At 45.3% G+C, this 15,940-nt stretch overlaps 1 protein-coding gene and 1 long non-coding RNA gene across 8 annotated transcripts in view; one reads left to right on the forward strand and one right to left on the reverse strand.

Moving 5' to 3' along the window:
- The window catches only part of LOC135394252 (uncharacterized), a 42,619-nt gene extending 35,465 nt beyond the window's left edge, over nt 1-7,154 (reverse strand). For both annotated transcript variants that reach the window (XR_010422805.1, XR_010422804.1), the window contains exon 1: nt 6,829-7,154. This is a non-coding gene — a long non-coding RNA (uncharacterized LOC135394252). The remainder of the gene's footprint in view (nt 1-6,828) is intronic.
- LOC135394250 (ETS homologous factor-like) overlaps nt 1-15,940 on the forward strand; it is a 134,356-nt gene that overhangs the window by 78,057 nt on the left and 40,359 nt on the right. The window contains exons 1-2 of one of the 6 annotated variants that reach the window (XM_064624907.1): nt 7,041-7,175; nt 15,443-15,493. The exons of the other annotated variants lie outside the window; for them this stretch is intronic. Coding sequence (XP_064480977.1) covers nt 7,066-7,175; nt 15,443-15,493 — 161 coding nt within the window. The 5' untranslated portion in view covers nt 7,041-7,065. Of the gene's footprint in view, nt 1-7,040; nt 7,176-15,442; nt 15,494-15,940 lie in introns of those variants that run through there. 6 annotated transcript variants of the gene reach the window in all.

Raw genomic sequence — 15,940 nt, forward strand, 5'->3', positions numbered from 1 at the left:
CGACTTTCAGCCCACCTGGCTGTCCGTACCCTTTTCCATGTGCCCTCCGTCGCTCTGTGTCTTCTCTTTCCATAGTTATAATCTACGCCACAAGCTGTGTTCAACCCGCTCTGTGGCCGGCACCGTAAACGTAAACCCGTCGTGCCACTTTATTGCGAATGACAAAAGACCGAATGATGAGGGGTCCCGGCACTCCCTCGGGCTATGATCACCACGGCGACTAGAATCAGATGCTATAGACTGCCTGCCTCACGGGGGAATCCACGATAATTGGTTTCCATTCCACGTTACCTGACCCACCTGAAGAGCATCTCCAAGAACCTTGCGTACTAGATTAGCACCGAACTGACATTATTATTATATTGCTATACGACGGCAGGAACAATGTAAAGACGGAAGTTTACCAGGTAACATGAACCTGGCAAAACCATCATTCCGAATTATATCGTTTTCTCCACAGATTCAAAACGAAGGGTGTATGCCTTTTTGTGACAATTACGCAGTTCTGTTAATTGTCATAAAAAGGCGTACGTCCCACGCTTTTGACAAAGTAATACGGTACCATTCTGTTCAATATAGTTTACTTTCAATGTGTTGTGTGGTGAAGTTCTGTTTTTGAAGACCCGGACCGGTTTTTGAAGAGTGTCGATGTCTTTTTTTTTTCTTTTTTTTTTTTTTTGTTAATTAGAGGCGTAGGCACTTTGCATTTGCTGCGCTGGTAACAGAAAAGGCGTCCGCCCCGGCCTCTTCTCAAATCAGAAGCGCTAATGATATCATCGTGTGGTTAGCATTGGGCGTGGTATGTGACGAACTGGCGTGTTTAGAATGAACATATACTTCCAAAACAGACAAAGCAAGGCAAGGCTCATGAGTCCAGCTTATTTTGTGGGAGGGAGTCTCTGGATTCCTGCTTCTCTATTAACGAGCGATCAATCTGCCGGTGTGGTGACATGTTGCTCGAGGGACACTCTCTGATTTGTGGAAGCCGCGGAGCTATGGTCTTTTGTGACAATTAACATAGGTGGAGTGTATTACAAAAAGACGTAAGCATCCCGCTTTCAACAAATCAGCGGGAGAGAACGTTTGTGTGGAACAGCACAGGAGACAACACAAAGAAAGATACAAACAACACAGCCGCTGTTGAAAAGAATGTTGTCCTTCGGGGTGGTGCCATGGTCGACTAGGCCATCTGCTAAGGACGGATTCGTAGGATCCGAACCGAAACGGTTGTATAACTTCGTACGAAATCACATTGTGTCCTCACACCTAACATGAAGCAGAGTGATAGTATCGACCTAAAAGGCAGGAGGCAGCCATCCATCAATCAACCTCAATCTTGCACCTTGAGATGATTTATTCGGTAAGCTGTAACAGTATACCCTAAACATATACACAAATACATGGAACGGACTCCTTAACAACAGAAGCCAAAACGTGGACGACAATTCAGAATATGGTAGTCCTTACTTTTACTACATAGAAATGCTTCACACAAAGCGAACGATCACACCGGTCGCGTACAACACTACCGGTATATATGTATGTCTGGGACACGCAGAGAAATAAAACTTTGTTCGAGAGCCCCTTCGCTACGGCCTTCCACACTGGCAATCATATTCGCCACGTCCACCTGAGAGGCCCTTCCACCTAACGTCCACACATATATATCCTGGCAGATCATCGTAGGCTAGTTCCATCTCAAATCGAACAATCCGGTACACTTGATGTCTCGAATGAACGGGAAAAAAATATATGTTGAAGCCATCGGTGAGTTAGGAGAAATAAACGCTTTCCGAATTCTCTGCGCTGCGCGGTTCGGGAAATAGAAGAGGAGGAAAAAACTGCCTCTCATAAGGCAACGTCGTCGCGAGCGGGTTTGAGCGTTCGCTACAAGGCCATTTCTTCTCGCATTATAGTAATTTATTGATCTGGCTTTAGACCACTTAGGGCACAATAGGATCCTTCGTTAGCAGTGCTGTACCGGTTTTTATCTGTCTGCAAAAAAATATCAAAGTTGACTCAAAGTGCCGAAAAACACAATATTCACTGCAGCTTTGCGGACGATGTACAAAACGAATAAGACTGGGCTTTATGCGGTTTAATTTGTCATTCATAGGGCTATCGAATGATGTATAATTTGTTGCTCTACTCTTTAAGGAACGTAAGCGATACCTCTTTTAGTAGCACCATACCACTGAAAAATGACGAACTTCGGAAGCCTTTATCTAAAAAACCCCACCAAAAACTTACCTCGAAAATTTTATATGTTGTAGGTAGTTCCTTAGACTATGCACAGAAGCAAAATCAAAATTCGGACTTGATCGGTAGGCGCACTGTGAATTTTTTGCCAGCCCTATACGCGGAGCGCATTCAAGCGGAGGCACCGTGTCCCGCGTGTTGCAAAATCGAATTTTCCAAAGGGACTTTGAACTTCTGTCTTCATATAAAAAGTAATTGCTGCCATTTGAAACCATTCTGAGGTTTCAAGGTTTCCTTTTCAAGGTTCTGAGCGTTTGCGTTCATAACAATGGTGTAATCGCTGAATCTAGATTGTGGAGCAACCAGATGTGCTCGCATTTTTTGCGGCACTTGCATTGCAAGTGCTGGGAGCCCGCGAAGAACAGAATGATTTTACATCTTTGTAAGAGGCATATCTGTTCAGGGTTATTCTAAACAAGCATATTTACTGTACGTATTATGGCAGGAGGGACGCAGTGACTTCCAGTATTCTTTGAAACATTTCTTTCCTATGACCTCGGACGGGGGAAATTGCACTCAGGAAAATGTTGTTGTGTAGTGCCATACGCACACACTCAAGGCTAATTCATGGTGCCTTTTGTGAACCTTGCCCAAACAGCCCGACTGGCGCCGCTGTCCGACATGTTATTCGGTTCGACATGCTGCAACCATGAGAAGGTCCTGATCGCATTTACTCACTGAAGACACCTTGCGCAAAGTTTCGCCTACACACAGACGACGCTTCACTCACTTCTCGACTACAGAAGTGCAAGGAGTGCCCTTATACAGAGTGTGCGACGGCATCTGCATTACTGTAGTGTGTCGTCCTGGTATGTCACCTACCTCAATGGCCACTTCGTTGTACTGCGCTGATCGTATGGATTTCGCTGACTACAGCATCATACACAAGAACAAAGTGCTATAGACAAAATATTTTCGCTTTGCTTCGGAGATCGGCGTAGCTGCCATAAAGACTGTGGTTCCACCAGATCAAGCCGAAGGCGTAACAGAAATGGGCCAGCTATGCAGAGGCTGCTTCAAGTACTTCACAGCAAAGGTGGCTGAATCACAACACGCAGCAATGTTGCCCACATTTGAAAGAAAATCTGACAAGAACCTGCCATCAAAAGTAACATTAAGGAAATGACTTCCACAACGGCCTAAAGCAGTTCATGACACGAGCACTCTCATCCACCTGGAATGCTCTGCATAACTTACGTTACCCCCCCCCCCCCCCCCCCTCCTTACCTTCGTCACCTTGTCTTCTTCGCTGTCAAGTTCTTGCTATTCTGTGTACTGTAAATATGCTTCGATGTGATCACCGTGGACAAATATACCTCTTATAAAGACGCAAAAGTATTCTAAGGCATTCTGTTCTTCACGGGCTCCTAGCACTTGCAATGCATGTGTGTCATCCCGCGAAAAAAAGGTGAGCACATATGGTTGCTCCACAATCTACATTCAGCGATTACAACACTATTATGAACGCAAGCGCTCAGAACGGTTTCAAATGATAGCAAATGCTTTTTATGTGGAGATAGAAGTTGAAAGCCCCTTTGGAAAATTCGATTTTTCAACACGCGGGACACGGTGCCACGGATTGAATGTGCTCTGTGTATAGGGCTGGCAAAAAATTCACAGTACGCTACCCAAAAAGTCCGACTTTTGATTTTTCTTCTGTGCATAGTCTAAGGAACTACCTACAACATATAAAATTTTCGAGGCAAGTTTTTGGTGGGGTTTTTTAGATAAAGGCTTCCGAAATTCGTAATTTTTCGGTGGTATGGTGTTACTTAAAGAGGTATCGCTTACGTTCCTGGCAGAGTAGAGCAACAAATTATACATCATTCGATAGCCAGATGAATGACAAATTAAACGGCATAAAGCTCAATCTTATCCATTTTGTATATCGTCCGCAAAGTTGCAGTGAATATGGTGCTTTTCGGCACTTTGAGTCAACTTTGATATTTTTTTGTAGACAAACAAAAACGGACACAGCACTGCCAACGCAGGATCCTATTGTGCTTTAAGTGGTCTAAAGCCTGATCAAGAAATTTCTATAATGCGAGAAGAAATGGCCTTGTAGCGAACGCTCAAACCCGCTCGCGACGACGTCGCCTTAGGAGAGGCAGTTTTTTCGTCCTCTCCTATTTCCCGAACCGCGCAGCGCAGAGAATTCGGAAAGCGTTTATTTCTCCTAACTCACCGATGGCTTCAACATATATTTTTTTCCCGTTCATTCGAGACATCAAGTGTACCGGATTGTTCGATTTGAGATGGAACTAGCCCGTAGAGAAGTCCACGTACCAAGACGAATCTCATCGGGCCAGTCGTCGGACTGCCGAGAATAGCAGCACGTTCGTGCCGAGACCATTAGAGAGGAAGTCTTCGCGGTCGGTGGTTGGCTGGTCGTTTCGCCATCGACGGCTGCGACCGAGACACCCAAGCGTGATTTTGCGCTTTTCTTTTATCGTCGTCTTTAAAAAGCACGGTTGACGACTTTCAGGCGCGTGAACGGAACTCGTGTCCAAAATAGAACAAACACACGAAATCTCGGAACAACACGGAGTAGTAAAATGCGCGCGAACATCGAGATGCATTACACATCCTGGTCTCTCTTCCCGTGAAGTACTCATAGATTTAGATGGTTCGGGGATAGGTTTTGCCTGAAGAGATTCCCAAAGACGTAAACTACTAGCAGAAATATCCCCAGAAGTAGCTGTGAAAGTCCCTGTTTCTCCTCCGAAAGGTCCCCAAGAAAACGTCGCACTAAGGAATATCGTCCACTGATTATCTCATCGTGGTTTTGTACCGTTTCTTCATCGTAGTTTCTCCTCTGGGTCTTTCCTGGGTTCTCTGGGTTTTCCTCAGAAGGCGCTATAGTTCCCAATGAAGTCGGATAATCCCGAACCAGCTGCTATATCGGTAGCAGAGGCGATGGTATTCTACAATCTTTACTTAGCCTTCGTCTGTCCTCGCTAGAAACTAGCCGGAGCTTCGTAATTAGTCTACTGTAGTTAACTACGAAAAGAAGTAGTCTCTCGAGACATTTTTCAATATTTTTCGTGAGGTAGTTCCTTTTATCATACAACTACACGTACATGCAGTTCAACTATTGCGCATCAGTCATCATGAACAGTGTCCGACCTTCAACCGTCAGGTAGCTTCGTTTTCCTTGCCTTCTTCGTCGGCTCCGTTTGAACTCACCAGCTGTACGGGATATGCATTGAAATGCCAAGGACTACTGGAAGTCTCTGGACACAGGTGCAGGGTCCGTTTCCCACTGACTTTTCCCGTTTTAGGATTACGAGGTTCGCAGCGATTTGCCAAAATGGTCACGCATTCGCGGAGATATTGATGCACTGCTCCAAACGTGTCAATGTAAGAAGCGATGAACTGATAGACGGAACAAAACGCCTCGCAACCGGTACGGCCAGGTCCCTCCAAGCGTGCGGGTCTCTCCTGCCTTATTGATATGGAGAGTGGCAAACGACAGATAAGCGGAGGGTCCAGCTATGTCCTTAGTCGAACAGTCGTCATCGCGTGTAGTTCCTATAGCATTTGGTAGGAGGCACGTTTTCTTTTTTGCGGGTCATTCGACAAATAAGTATGCATTCAAAATGAGAAATTTGTACAAGCAAAGGTGCTTTGTTTGTACAAATTTCTCATTTAGAGCGCATACTTGTTTTGCTTGTCGTTGAACGTGACCAAAACATAGCTGTGTTGTAACACAGACTGGTGCTCGTCATTACGTGGTGCGCATCAGTATACTTGCAATAGTACTTGAGAACACTTGTATATAGATTTATCCGTCTAAAATTTATTTATGAAATTATACAGTCATAACAGAAATATTTTTAGCGACTGGTATCACTGGACACTAAAAATATATGAACCATTGTAAAGTAAATTAACCATTAACTTCTCAACTTTATTCACCATTAAATAAAACCAGTATAACATTATAAATCGAGTCTGAAGTTTCCGGGAAATATTTTTTCCTAAATTATTGGGGTGAAAAAACTTCCAGTATGCTAAATTTGGGGAGAAATCGGGCTATACTACAAACGGTGATGTAATTGTGTTTGCTGCCAAACAAGCTAGTATTAAACAAGGAGTATATTAAGGAGTTAATTAGGGAGTAAACAAGCAAGTGCATTGCTACAGACGTTTCAGTGAGGGCAATTTGCTGGGTAAAAATCGGGTTTCATCCTAAAGAGGCAACCTTCAATTCGGGGTGCAAATTCGGGGAAGAATCGGGTTAAACCCTAAAACTTCAGGCTCTAATTATGGCCCACCATTCAAGAAACTTACTGCGAGCACTAGAGGGGCTAGCTCAGTCGGCTTTGCGTAGAATTTAGTTTGATGACTCTTAACATAATTCCTTAATTAATTCAACCGTAACGCCAAAACGTACCTACACGAAGTTTCTTAAGTGTCACCTATACATAAACGATCGAGGGAGACGTAAATTCTGCGTCAAAATTGAAGCATTTCAAATGCACGGCCACCTTGAACTAATTGGACTAATTCGTGGAGCACTCGCCTATTAGCCGCAAGCATAGCAAGCATAAGAGAGGGAAGACGCACCTTCCGTGCAAGCAAGAGCCACACGTCAGTCAAACCAACCGTGCTAACGAAATCCATTACAATAGCATGTGCACCGCAACAATATACCTAGCTTTCCATCCACACCACTTTCCATAGCAGATATCCATGCATGAGAGTCGGCACACCGCACCGCGCTCGTTATCGTTCCGTCGACAGCCGCTCCCAATAGCGCGCGTCTGATATGACGTCACCTCCCTTGCTGTGCTTCTATACTGGATGAGCGCCAAGATGCAACCGCGGTCGGAAGTACGCACTCCGGCTCAGTGGAATATCGTTCTGTATCACATGTACGACGTGCTCCCCATGCAAGTAAAACACTGCCCCACGTGAGTAGATGGTTCCCAGATTCGCCAGTTGTTGTACCATGTTTTGAGGTCTAACTACGAGGGGAGAACCTTTGGTAGAGAACAAAAATGGCTCTCCCCACATGAGAGATAAGCGGCGCTCGCTGTGCGGCAACACATATCTCGACTCTCTTTGAAATGTGTTGCCGGATTCTCTTTTCAGTGTCTCAGTTCGAGAGCTTTTCTTTCGTTATAGATCGTGAAACATGTGTTAATGGAAGCGGAACATTCCGAAATTGTATCATGTTCTCGTGTGAAGTTTTCTCTTAGTTGATGGAAACGTATCCCTCACACGTAAGACCAGCGATAAGAGACCGCTTAATCACGTGACTCTGCCGTACAGCGACGTGTGCTCTGCGGGGAAGGGTGTAGAATGCTGTCAGTAATGAAAGTACCCTGCAGCGAAAATCGTGTACTGAACTTTGCCCTGCACATTAATAAGCGTCTGAGTGTCGCTTAGTTTAGGGAGTGTGTGTGTGCGGGGGGGGGGGGGTGAAAATGTGAAGTGGGCGATTTATCCAGAAGTCCTGCACCCCAAATGTTGGACGACCTCCCACCACCTGTCCACCCCTTACATGGGGTGGCGGGGGGGGGGGTTCCTTTGTTCCAGCTTTAAACAGATGTCGGCGATGGTGCATAAAGTACATAGTTATGTAAAGCGAAAGTGACGCAAAATAGTAAGCAAAGTAAAGCACAGGTCCCCCTGAAGTCGGCCCAGGACGCATACTAACCCCCTCTGTCTTCCCACTGTTTCCTGCTGTCCTCTCTCCATCTGTCCACGTCTGCACGCCACTCATAACCATAGTTGCTTCGTGGCGCTAGCGCAGAATTATAAAAAAGGGTAATGACCCCCTCCCACCCCCACCCCATTTTTTGCAACACCTTCCCGTGCTTGTGATTCTGGATAAACTATATACTGGTGGAGAGGAGTACACACTTTCTTATTTCGCCACACAAGTATTATCCATACACAACTCTTCTTCCAAGCACTCCCTTTCATGACAGAGCGAACCCGCCGATCGAGTACTGCACGCGTACACCCGTAAGCTCCCATCGGCAGCCGTCATGCATCAAGATAGTTCAGCACTTTGCGTCAAAGTTCGCCGATAAAGTCGCTGCGCGCTTGTCTCGTCGTTGTCTGCAGACAGGAGGCAGATCGCCGATGGCTTCACAGAACACTCCTCAATTCCAGTATCAGTTACACACAGGAATGACAGGCACCCATCATCGCGTCAAAACCTCGACAGGGCCTGGCTACTTTAAAAGCTCTACTCACCTGAACGATGTTTACCGCTGGTGTACCGCGGAGTACCCATCTCGAGCGAACACGCTTGCATGTACGCGAAGCTGTTCTCAAAATTTGTATGGAGTCGTCGATGAACACCTGTCATCTTTAGAGTGAACAGCGGAGGATGAAGACTAAAAAACTATACGTGACACAAAATCGCTACGCGGGCGTCATTGCGAACGATCGCGCTATACAGCAAGATGTCACACAATACAAAGGAAACTACGCTGGTTGTTTTTTCGGACGAGCGTGGACAGGTATCGAAACAAACGAAGCAAATGATGGTCGCTGAACAAAAATAAAAATAAAAAGTAATAATAATAAAAAATATAAAATAATAATAATGATTTCACTCGTTTCTTTCGTGTACAGTTTTTCGCAACGAAGTACAACGAATTACAACGAAGGGTGCTCCACGTATAATGATTATAATAATAGAACTTTGGGGAATTCAACAATGATAGATTGAAACTGACATAAATGAAAATTTGAACAATATTGACAATGTTGAACAATATAAGGCACGCCGATATCCTAATAATACATCCTTACATCGATCATTCACTCTGTGAAACTGTGAAAGGTTGGCAGGAGACAAATGCGCCATTATGTGCCCTTCTATTCGAGCTCGAGGTAGCAGGCGCGTATACTATACCTAATTCATCGTTCGCAGAAGGCTCGTAAAGAACGAAGCGCGTACAACAAGAACTCGCACGCATCGCAGTGCCGAGCCCAAAATTCCTGAGGGATCTCAAAGAGAAAGCCGGTCTGACGTCGCCATACCTCACCGTCATTAGACACGAGCTGAAAACGGAACTTGCCCAAAAATTCGTGTGCGTCGAGTTTGAAAGCAAGGAGAACGAAATAAAGTAAAAAGAAAGACCTAATGGTTACGCTAATGGTCTTTTCCATGTGACTGTTGCATCGCACAGCATCGCAATAAAGTCCGATGCGGATTTTTTTTTTTTTGTGCCCCCCGTCTATCCCCCTTTTTTTCTTTTTTTTTTCTACCATGTACTCATCATAAGAATGTACGTGAATTACGTGAGCTTGTCTCTGTATCTCGAGAGTTCGACTATCTCGTTTAGTCCTTGAGCTTGAACAGCAACTAAAGCTGTTTCTGCCCCTTCAAACGCAATTTATGTTCACTTTGCAGCTGAACGAGAGTTTGCATTGAGCTCACGGTGTACACACGTAACCCTCTTAATCGAGGTGATTTCTGTCGATGTAAGGCGTTTCAGCGTTGTCTGAGGAAAAGTACGCTGTCCGTAGTTGGCGATGTGAGAGCATGTAAAGGGTAGATGTTTTTTTTTTTCTTCTTCTTCTTTTCATGATACTCGTGATGCTTGGGGCTTGTAAATCACGCCTTCGCATCCAATAAGCTGCTACCCATGAATAGCTCATGTAACGCACGCTGAGTTATCAGGCTCAACGCCAAGAATATATACTCTCGCGATATGGAGCATGTGTGTATACAGCCTATATGATATCTGACTGGGCTTCGTCCACGACAAGACAGCTGCTCTGAGAAGAAAATAAAAAGTGGGTTCTCTTTCGAAAAATTTCATATCGGGAATAAATAGGCTATTGACATGTTCACATGCTGGCACCTTCACATGCTCAACGAATAAAAGGAATGAGCGCATGTCCTTTTATTTATTTATTTTTTCTTCTATTCATCACCATCACCAATTGCTGAGGGATATTGTATGGAGGACACGGTCGCTACAGCGCTTGTTGTGTTTTACAACCTGCTCAAGAAGATCCGTGCTGTTTCTTGAGATAACAATATCGATATATATAGTTGAAATAAATGGGAGACAGAAGACGAAAGTAGGGGAAGTAACAAAAAATTGTTTATTAAAACTTAAAAATTATAAAAGTTAGGGAGGATGTCTACGTTACGGCGGAAGCTCCGCCTTCTTCGGGGCGAAATAGCTATTTCGTCCCGAAGAAGGCGGAGCTTCCGCCGTAACGTAACATCCTCACTAACTTTCAACTCCAACTCCAACTCTTATATAGTTTCCTCCTCCCCCTTTGTTCTTCCTGCTTTCGTTGCCATTGGACTATGTGTTCTATACAGCATTAACTGGAACTCTTGAAAAGTGAGAACTGCGGCGGCCAAAACACCGACCAGAGTGAAAATGTTTTGCGCAAACGTAACATATACTATAAGACGAATGTGAAGGGAAGCTCGGAGGCACATACCCTATTTCTCCAATCCACGGTCGACAGGGAGATTACTATCCCTTCATGTGTTGTATATCTGTTATGGGACTATGTTACAGCTAGCACCTATATCTTGAAACCAAAATTGTAGCGGGACAGCGTTGGCTAACTTAAAAAAAAATCGTGTACGAGGTCGATGGCTCAACGAAGACGAAATATATTGTTGGATGTATCAATTGTAGATATTTTTTCTTGCCCACTTACTGAGATTAGAAGTCTCGTTTGGGGCGTCTTTTTGTGAGTGATCACAAAACTAAAGAAGTTCTTTTTATTTTATTAATTTATATTATATGTATATTACGTTATTATTATTAATACTTTGCATCTTGTGAGCGCCATTGAATAGTTTCTAAACCAAACATATACCTTTACTAAGCACTAGACATAACTGAAATATAGTACCAGCGAAGACATATTTCACGCCAACTGAACAATCCATCGCGGCGCTTTACGATTTTAAAAATGCGCCGTGGCCACCCGGCCGGTGTTCGTAATGTAGAAGCGCGTAGCAGTGCTTAAATTGCAGATACTGTTCAAGTATGTAAGTGTGTAGTGGCTGGACCAGCGACACGTCGAACGCCCAAGGGCGCAATCTTCTTAGGCTCGGACATTGAAGAGGGTTAACGAACGGGCACTCGGCGTACCCAAGCGGCAGATTTGTTCCGCCTGCTAGAATACTCGCGAGATTTTTCTTTACTTTAATGCTTAATCCGGAGATTTCTAACGAGCCGCCGCTGAGCGTCTCAGCGAGCCTTGGGAGAAGCAGCTCTACATATAGGGTGTCGAGTCCGTCGCGCTACGCCGACTACGGTAATAACACTCGTATAGCTCTCGCTCTGAACTGGCTTCTATCGCTACTGTTGTTGCAAACTCGCAAAAACAGTAAGAAAGGGGATCTCATATCACTCCTCCGCCGCCCAGAGGCCATTATACTTACATGTACACGAAAAAAAAAAAAAAGAAACATTACTGAGCGGCTATAGGAAGACATTCTTAGGATGGAAGTACGTTAGAGAGCCCTCAATTTTACATCGTGCTGGGAACACGGAAGTACTATAGAGACGCTTCGAAGGCGACTTGCTTCGTAAAGGGAACAGTTTACCTATCGTTCACCAAACACACACTTCTTAAGTTTGTTTACAACAGCCACTGACTCATGCCGTGTGTTCACACGAGCGACATTCCCCGGAATACTCCAGCGGAAGATGCGAACGCCACAGCTTTCTGTTGTCACGTGAGCGCTCAACTTCGTGTCTTCAAGTATACTGCTAACTGTGGGGAATATCCTGCGACACAGCCACAAGACATTCCGTAGCAGACGACAGGAAAAGACGCTGACGAAGTCATCTGCTAAGTGCGCGGTACGCCACTCCCGATATTCCAGCACCGTGTGAATGCTCAACATAGCACGGGACGGAACTTTGGCTCCGTGAGCAGTGTTTTCGCCTTTTCTTCCACTAGAATCTTCCGTGAGGATGTCGCTTCGTGTGAATACAATGGATGGTGGCCAACAGCACCTGCCTTTCTCCTTCTTTCTAGGATGGTGTAATTTTCGAGAAGACAGAACGCCTTCTGCTTGCTTGTAACTCGTAGTCATTATGGCGTGCGCTCTTAAAACGAACAGAACTTCACCGCATGACGTGTTCCTAACCACAAATCATCGTGAGTGACATCGTTGTCTCCCCCGGTTTCTTGAAAACAGGAGCCGTTCGCTCTTTTGTGGCTCTCGTATTATCGGCACATACGTATTATGCACGGGTACGGCGTCCTCTCTCTATCGTCGAACACCTCTGGAACTGTACGATACCGTCCCGTAAATGTCGGCTGCACGCGTTGTTTGCATCAGAGAGACAAGAGCTCTTCCCACAAGCATTCATTGGCGTTCGACACTGGAACGTCACGTAGGAACGTGTTGGTGCAATGTGCCAGCAAACCTGACGCGCCTCTGATACATATTCCGTCTCGGGCTGCGAGGGAGGGGCCTTGATTTGGCCTTCAACTTGACCTGCGAGGCGCAGTTACCGACACAGGAAGTGTGCCTGATATTGCCGTCCCCGCCCCACGACGTCACTTCCGACATTTATGTTCTTTTTTTTATTTTTTTTTTTATTTAGTGTTAGGACAATACAATATCATAAACGATTACGTGGAAAGTGGCCGATTAGTGTACCGTCTGGACAGTCTAGTACGTCACTGCTTGAATGGAGAAAATTGAGGAGCATTATACCAATTGCATAAGCGCTAATGGAACGACGTATAGCAAAGTAGAGAACAGAAACAGAAAATAGCGTGATATAAGAACCGCTAAACGTAAAACCTGCTGCGCCCTAGAAAGATTGTGTTTCCGACATATGTATAGGCGCCTTTACCCAGACGCGATGACCGAGGGCCAACAAACGCCGATTGTATTATTTTTTTCTTCTTACAGCGATCATACATTTGGGGTGAACAGATGAATGTTTAAGAAAAATGTGAAGAACTTGGTCCCACGGGACCTGCTACTCCTATATGTAAAATCACTCGCACATTTACAAACTAGCTGTCGTTCGCAGAGACACTTACTGAATTGTGAAAATCGGCTGCATATGCGAACATTGTGCCAAACGCGTTCAAATGCGCCAGCTTCTTTATAGGGCCGTCAAGGTGTCACGTGGTTGTCCATACAAAGCTTTAAAATGAGCACACTTTTTTTGGACATTCGTTGCCTGCGATTCGCACACGGCAAGCGAGAGGCAAGGGCGAGAACTCCGCATTTGCCTGCATTCTCTCTGGGGCTTCTGTGAGTAATGTTGACCCAGTTTTTAATGAAATAGCAATGAACTTCTGCAGCAATCGTGCCGGGGGGGGGGGGGGAGAAGTGTTTCCGAGCGAGTGCCCACGGCGAGCGATGAACTCCTTCCGCATCGTTTCTCCTCCGGATTCGCCCACATGACTTCACTCATATACTCCGCCAAAACACAGATATTCCCGCCCGTTTGCGTCGCGACGCGTGGTAACCGGCACCGAGTAATAAAATGCATATACAGCACTCGGCCTCGATTTTTTTTAAAGACTTCGTTCAGTCCCTGACGTACTACGAAAAGAAATAAACGACACAGAATGAATTACGGAGGGCTGGTTCTGTCAGAATGGTCCATCTTCGAAGCCAGGGTTGAAACTCACGGTTTCAAGTTCGATATAGGCGAACCTTCGTGTCTTACCGCGTGAGTTGCGAAACGCATGGAAAGAAATGCCTACTTTGAAGAGTCCTGAATGTAGTGTCCTGTCTTTTTGTATCCGACTGGACGTATATATGACTGGGACACAACGAGGACACACATCAAACTCACCGAGCACTCGTAAATTTCCCCTCTAACGTGACCCGAACTTTTTCTCCCAGCTTCCCATCAAAATATTTTGGTGAAAATAAATATCTAATCTGGGTTCGATTTGTTTCGACCGCGCGTGTGAACCTGACAACAGGAAAAGGGCCTCTGCGGCATAATTTCGCGCACAAAAGTTCTGCTCGGTTAAGCTCTCCGCCGCTAAGTGTTTACAAAAATTCCGCATTTGTTCAGGAAGACAGGAAATTGGCTTAAGGAATTCCCCTAACAGATATGAAAAAGCACTAAAAGCCCACCTTTATCGAACAGCACGACATTCAGCACCAAATGTGCTTCCTGAAACACAGAAAAAGCGCGCGATCTCCATCCTAAGGAGCTGCCGCCAAAACGTTGTACAAGCAACGGACGACCTTGCTCTCGTCTCCATGACGTGTGCGCACGCCTCCTACTGTGTTCACATCCGTCCACACAACGTGACGTTTCCTGTGACCAGTGACGTAAGCTCTGTGAAAAGTGGAAAGGTGGGGATCGAACAGTTCCTGTGCGTTTTGCAGAAGCTCTGAGCTTTTATTTCTTACAATGAAAGACTGTGTGGTGACCGAGCCCTGGAATTGGAATTGGCAATGAAAGAAGCATATGGAGATGTTAGTCCCGACCCAGTCAGGACTGGCTACTCCAAAACGCGACCGAGCACTGGACAGCAATGAAAACAATTTTTTGTTCCTAACGTCTTGCATGGCTCTCTTACTACCTGACTATGCCTTCATAATTAAGCGCCAACCATAGTCGTGTTCAACTTAAGAAGGAAAAGAAATCTAGTCCGTCAACCACATTCGCCATATGAGATAAGGAGGCGCAATAGCGCGCCAGGAGAAATACTGCAGCGCCACCATGCGCCATCAGCAGGGGAGCGCACTTTCTGCCGCAGCGTAGTGTCATGCGGTCAGTCCTAACAGTCAATACGGAAGCAGAGTTAGCATGTTGGATTACATTATCTCGCGCAGGAGGGAGCGTGACCTCTCTGCGTCCAGCCATTCTATCTGCGGCGCAGTAATATTTTGAGAGCAGACGGACTAGATTTCTTTTCCCTCCCAAGTTGAACACAACTATATAGTGGAACGTTCTCAGGTGAACCCTGGTCAGTTTGGGTTTGCTGTGGACTGGACCTCGCAGCAAATACCAGAGCAGAATGTTTTGAGGTATTCGTTTTTTTTTTTTTTTTTACTCACATACTGTTAATCGCTCTGGAGCAACCTGTCCCACGGACGTATACATTCCCATGTTTTCTTAAGCCGTCATTGTCATTAGAGTGTTAGTCTGATGTGCACGTTGCATTTACGGCCTCTCATCTGAGTCTGGATCGGGCACAAACCGCATTATGTCTTATGTACGTACCTCTTTCTTTGCAGGTATGTACCCCTTCCTGGACTACTTCATCGACCAGATCGGACCAGATGTCCGTGAGTGTCTCACAGATTTTTACACCTATACACCACCACGCTTCAACGCCACAATCACCCCGTATACCTGAATCCTGTACATCATGGGAAACAAACATGAATTTTTGCCGAGAGAGTTTCACATCAATGATCGTTTCAAACTGCCAGTGTACTGGACGGTCCTATATAGGACCGACAATCAGCCTCTCTCTTTCTTATTCTGTCCTCTTCCTCCTCTGTTTTTATAATCAACACAACCCATTCTACAGAGCGTGACTTCAGGCTAAAGATTCCAGCTGTTAAAATGTTCTTTCGTAGCAGTTTCAAGCGTCGCTAATCAAGCCCCCTGCAAGCATACATACGTACTAGTATATCATATTCGATAAAGTTACGCATTCGTCGTTCCGTTTTAACGACAAAACAGTGTTAACACTACACAAGCCCCAACGTCTAAGCCCCCACGTTTTT

Source organism: Ornithodoros turicata, chromosome 5 (assembly GCF_037126465.1).
Source record: "Ornithodoros turicata isolate Travis chromosome 5, ASM3712646v1, whole genome shotgun sequence".
In the NCBI taxonomy this organism is placed as follows: Eukaryota; Metazoa; Arthropoda; class Arachnida; order Ixodida; family Argasidae; genus Ornithodoros; species Ornithodoros turicata.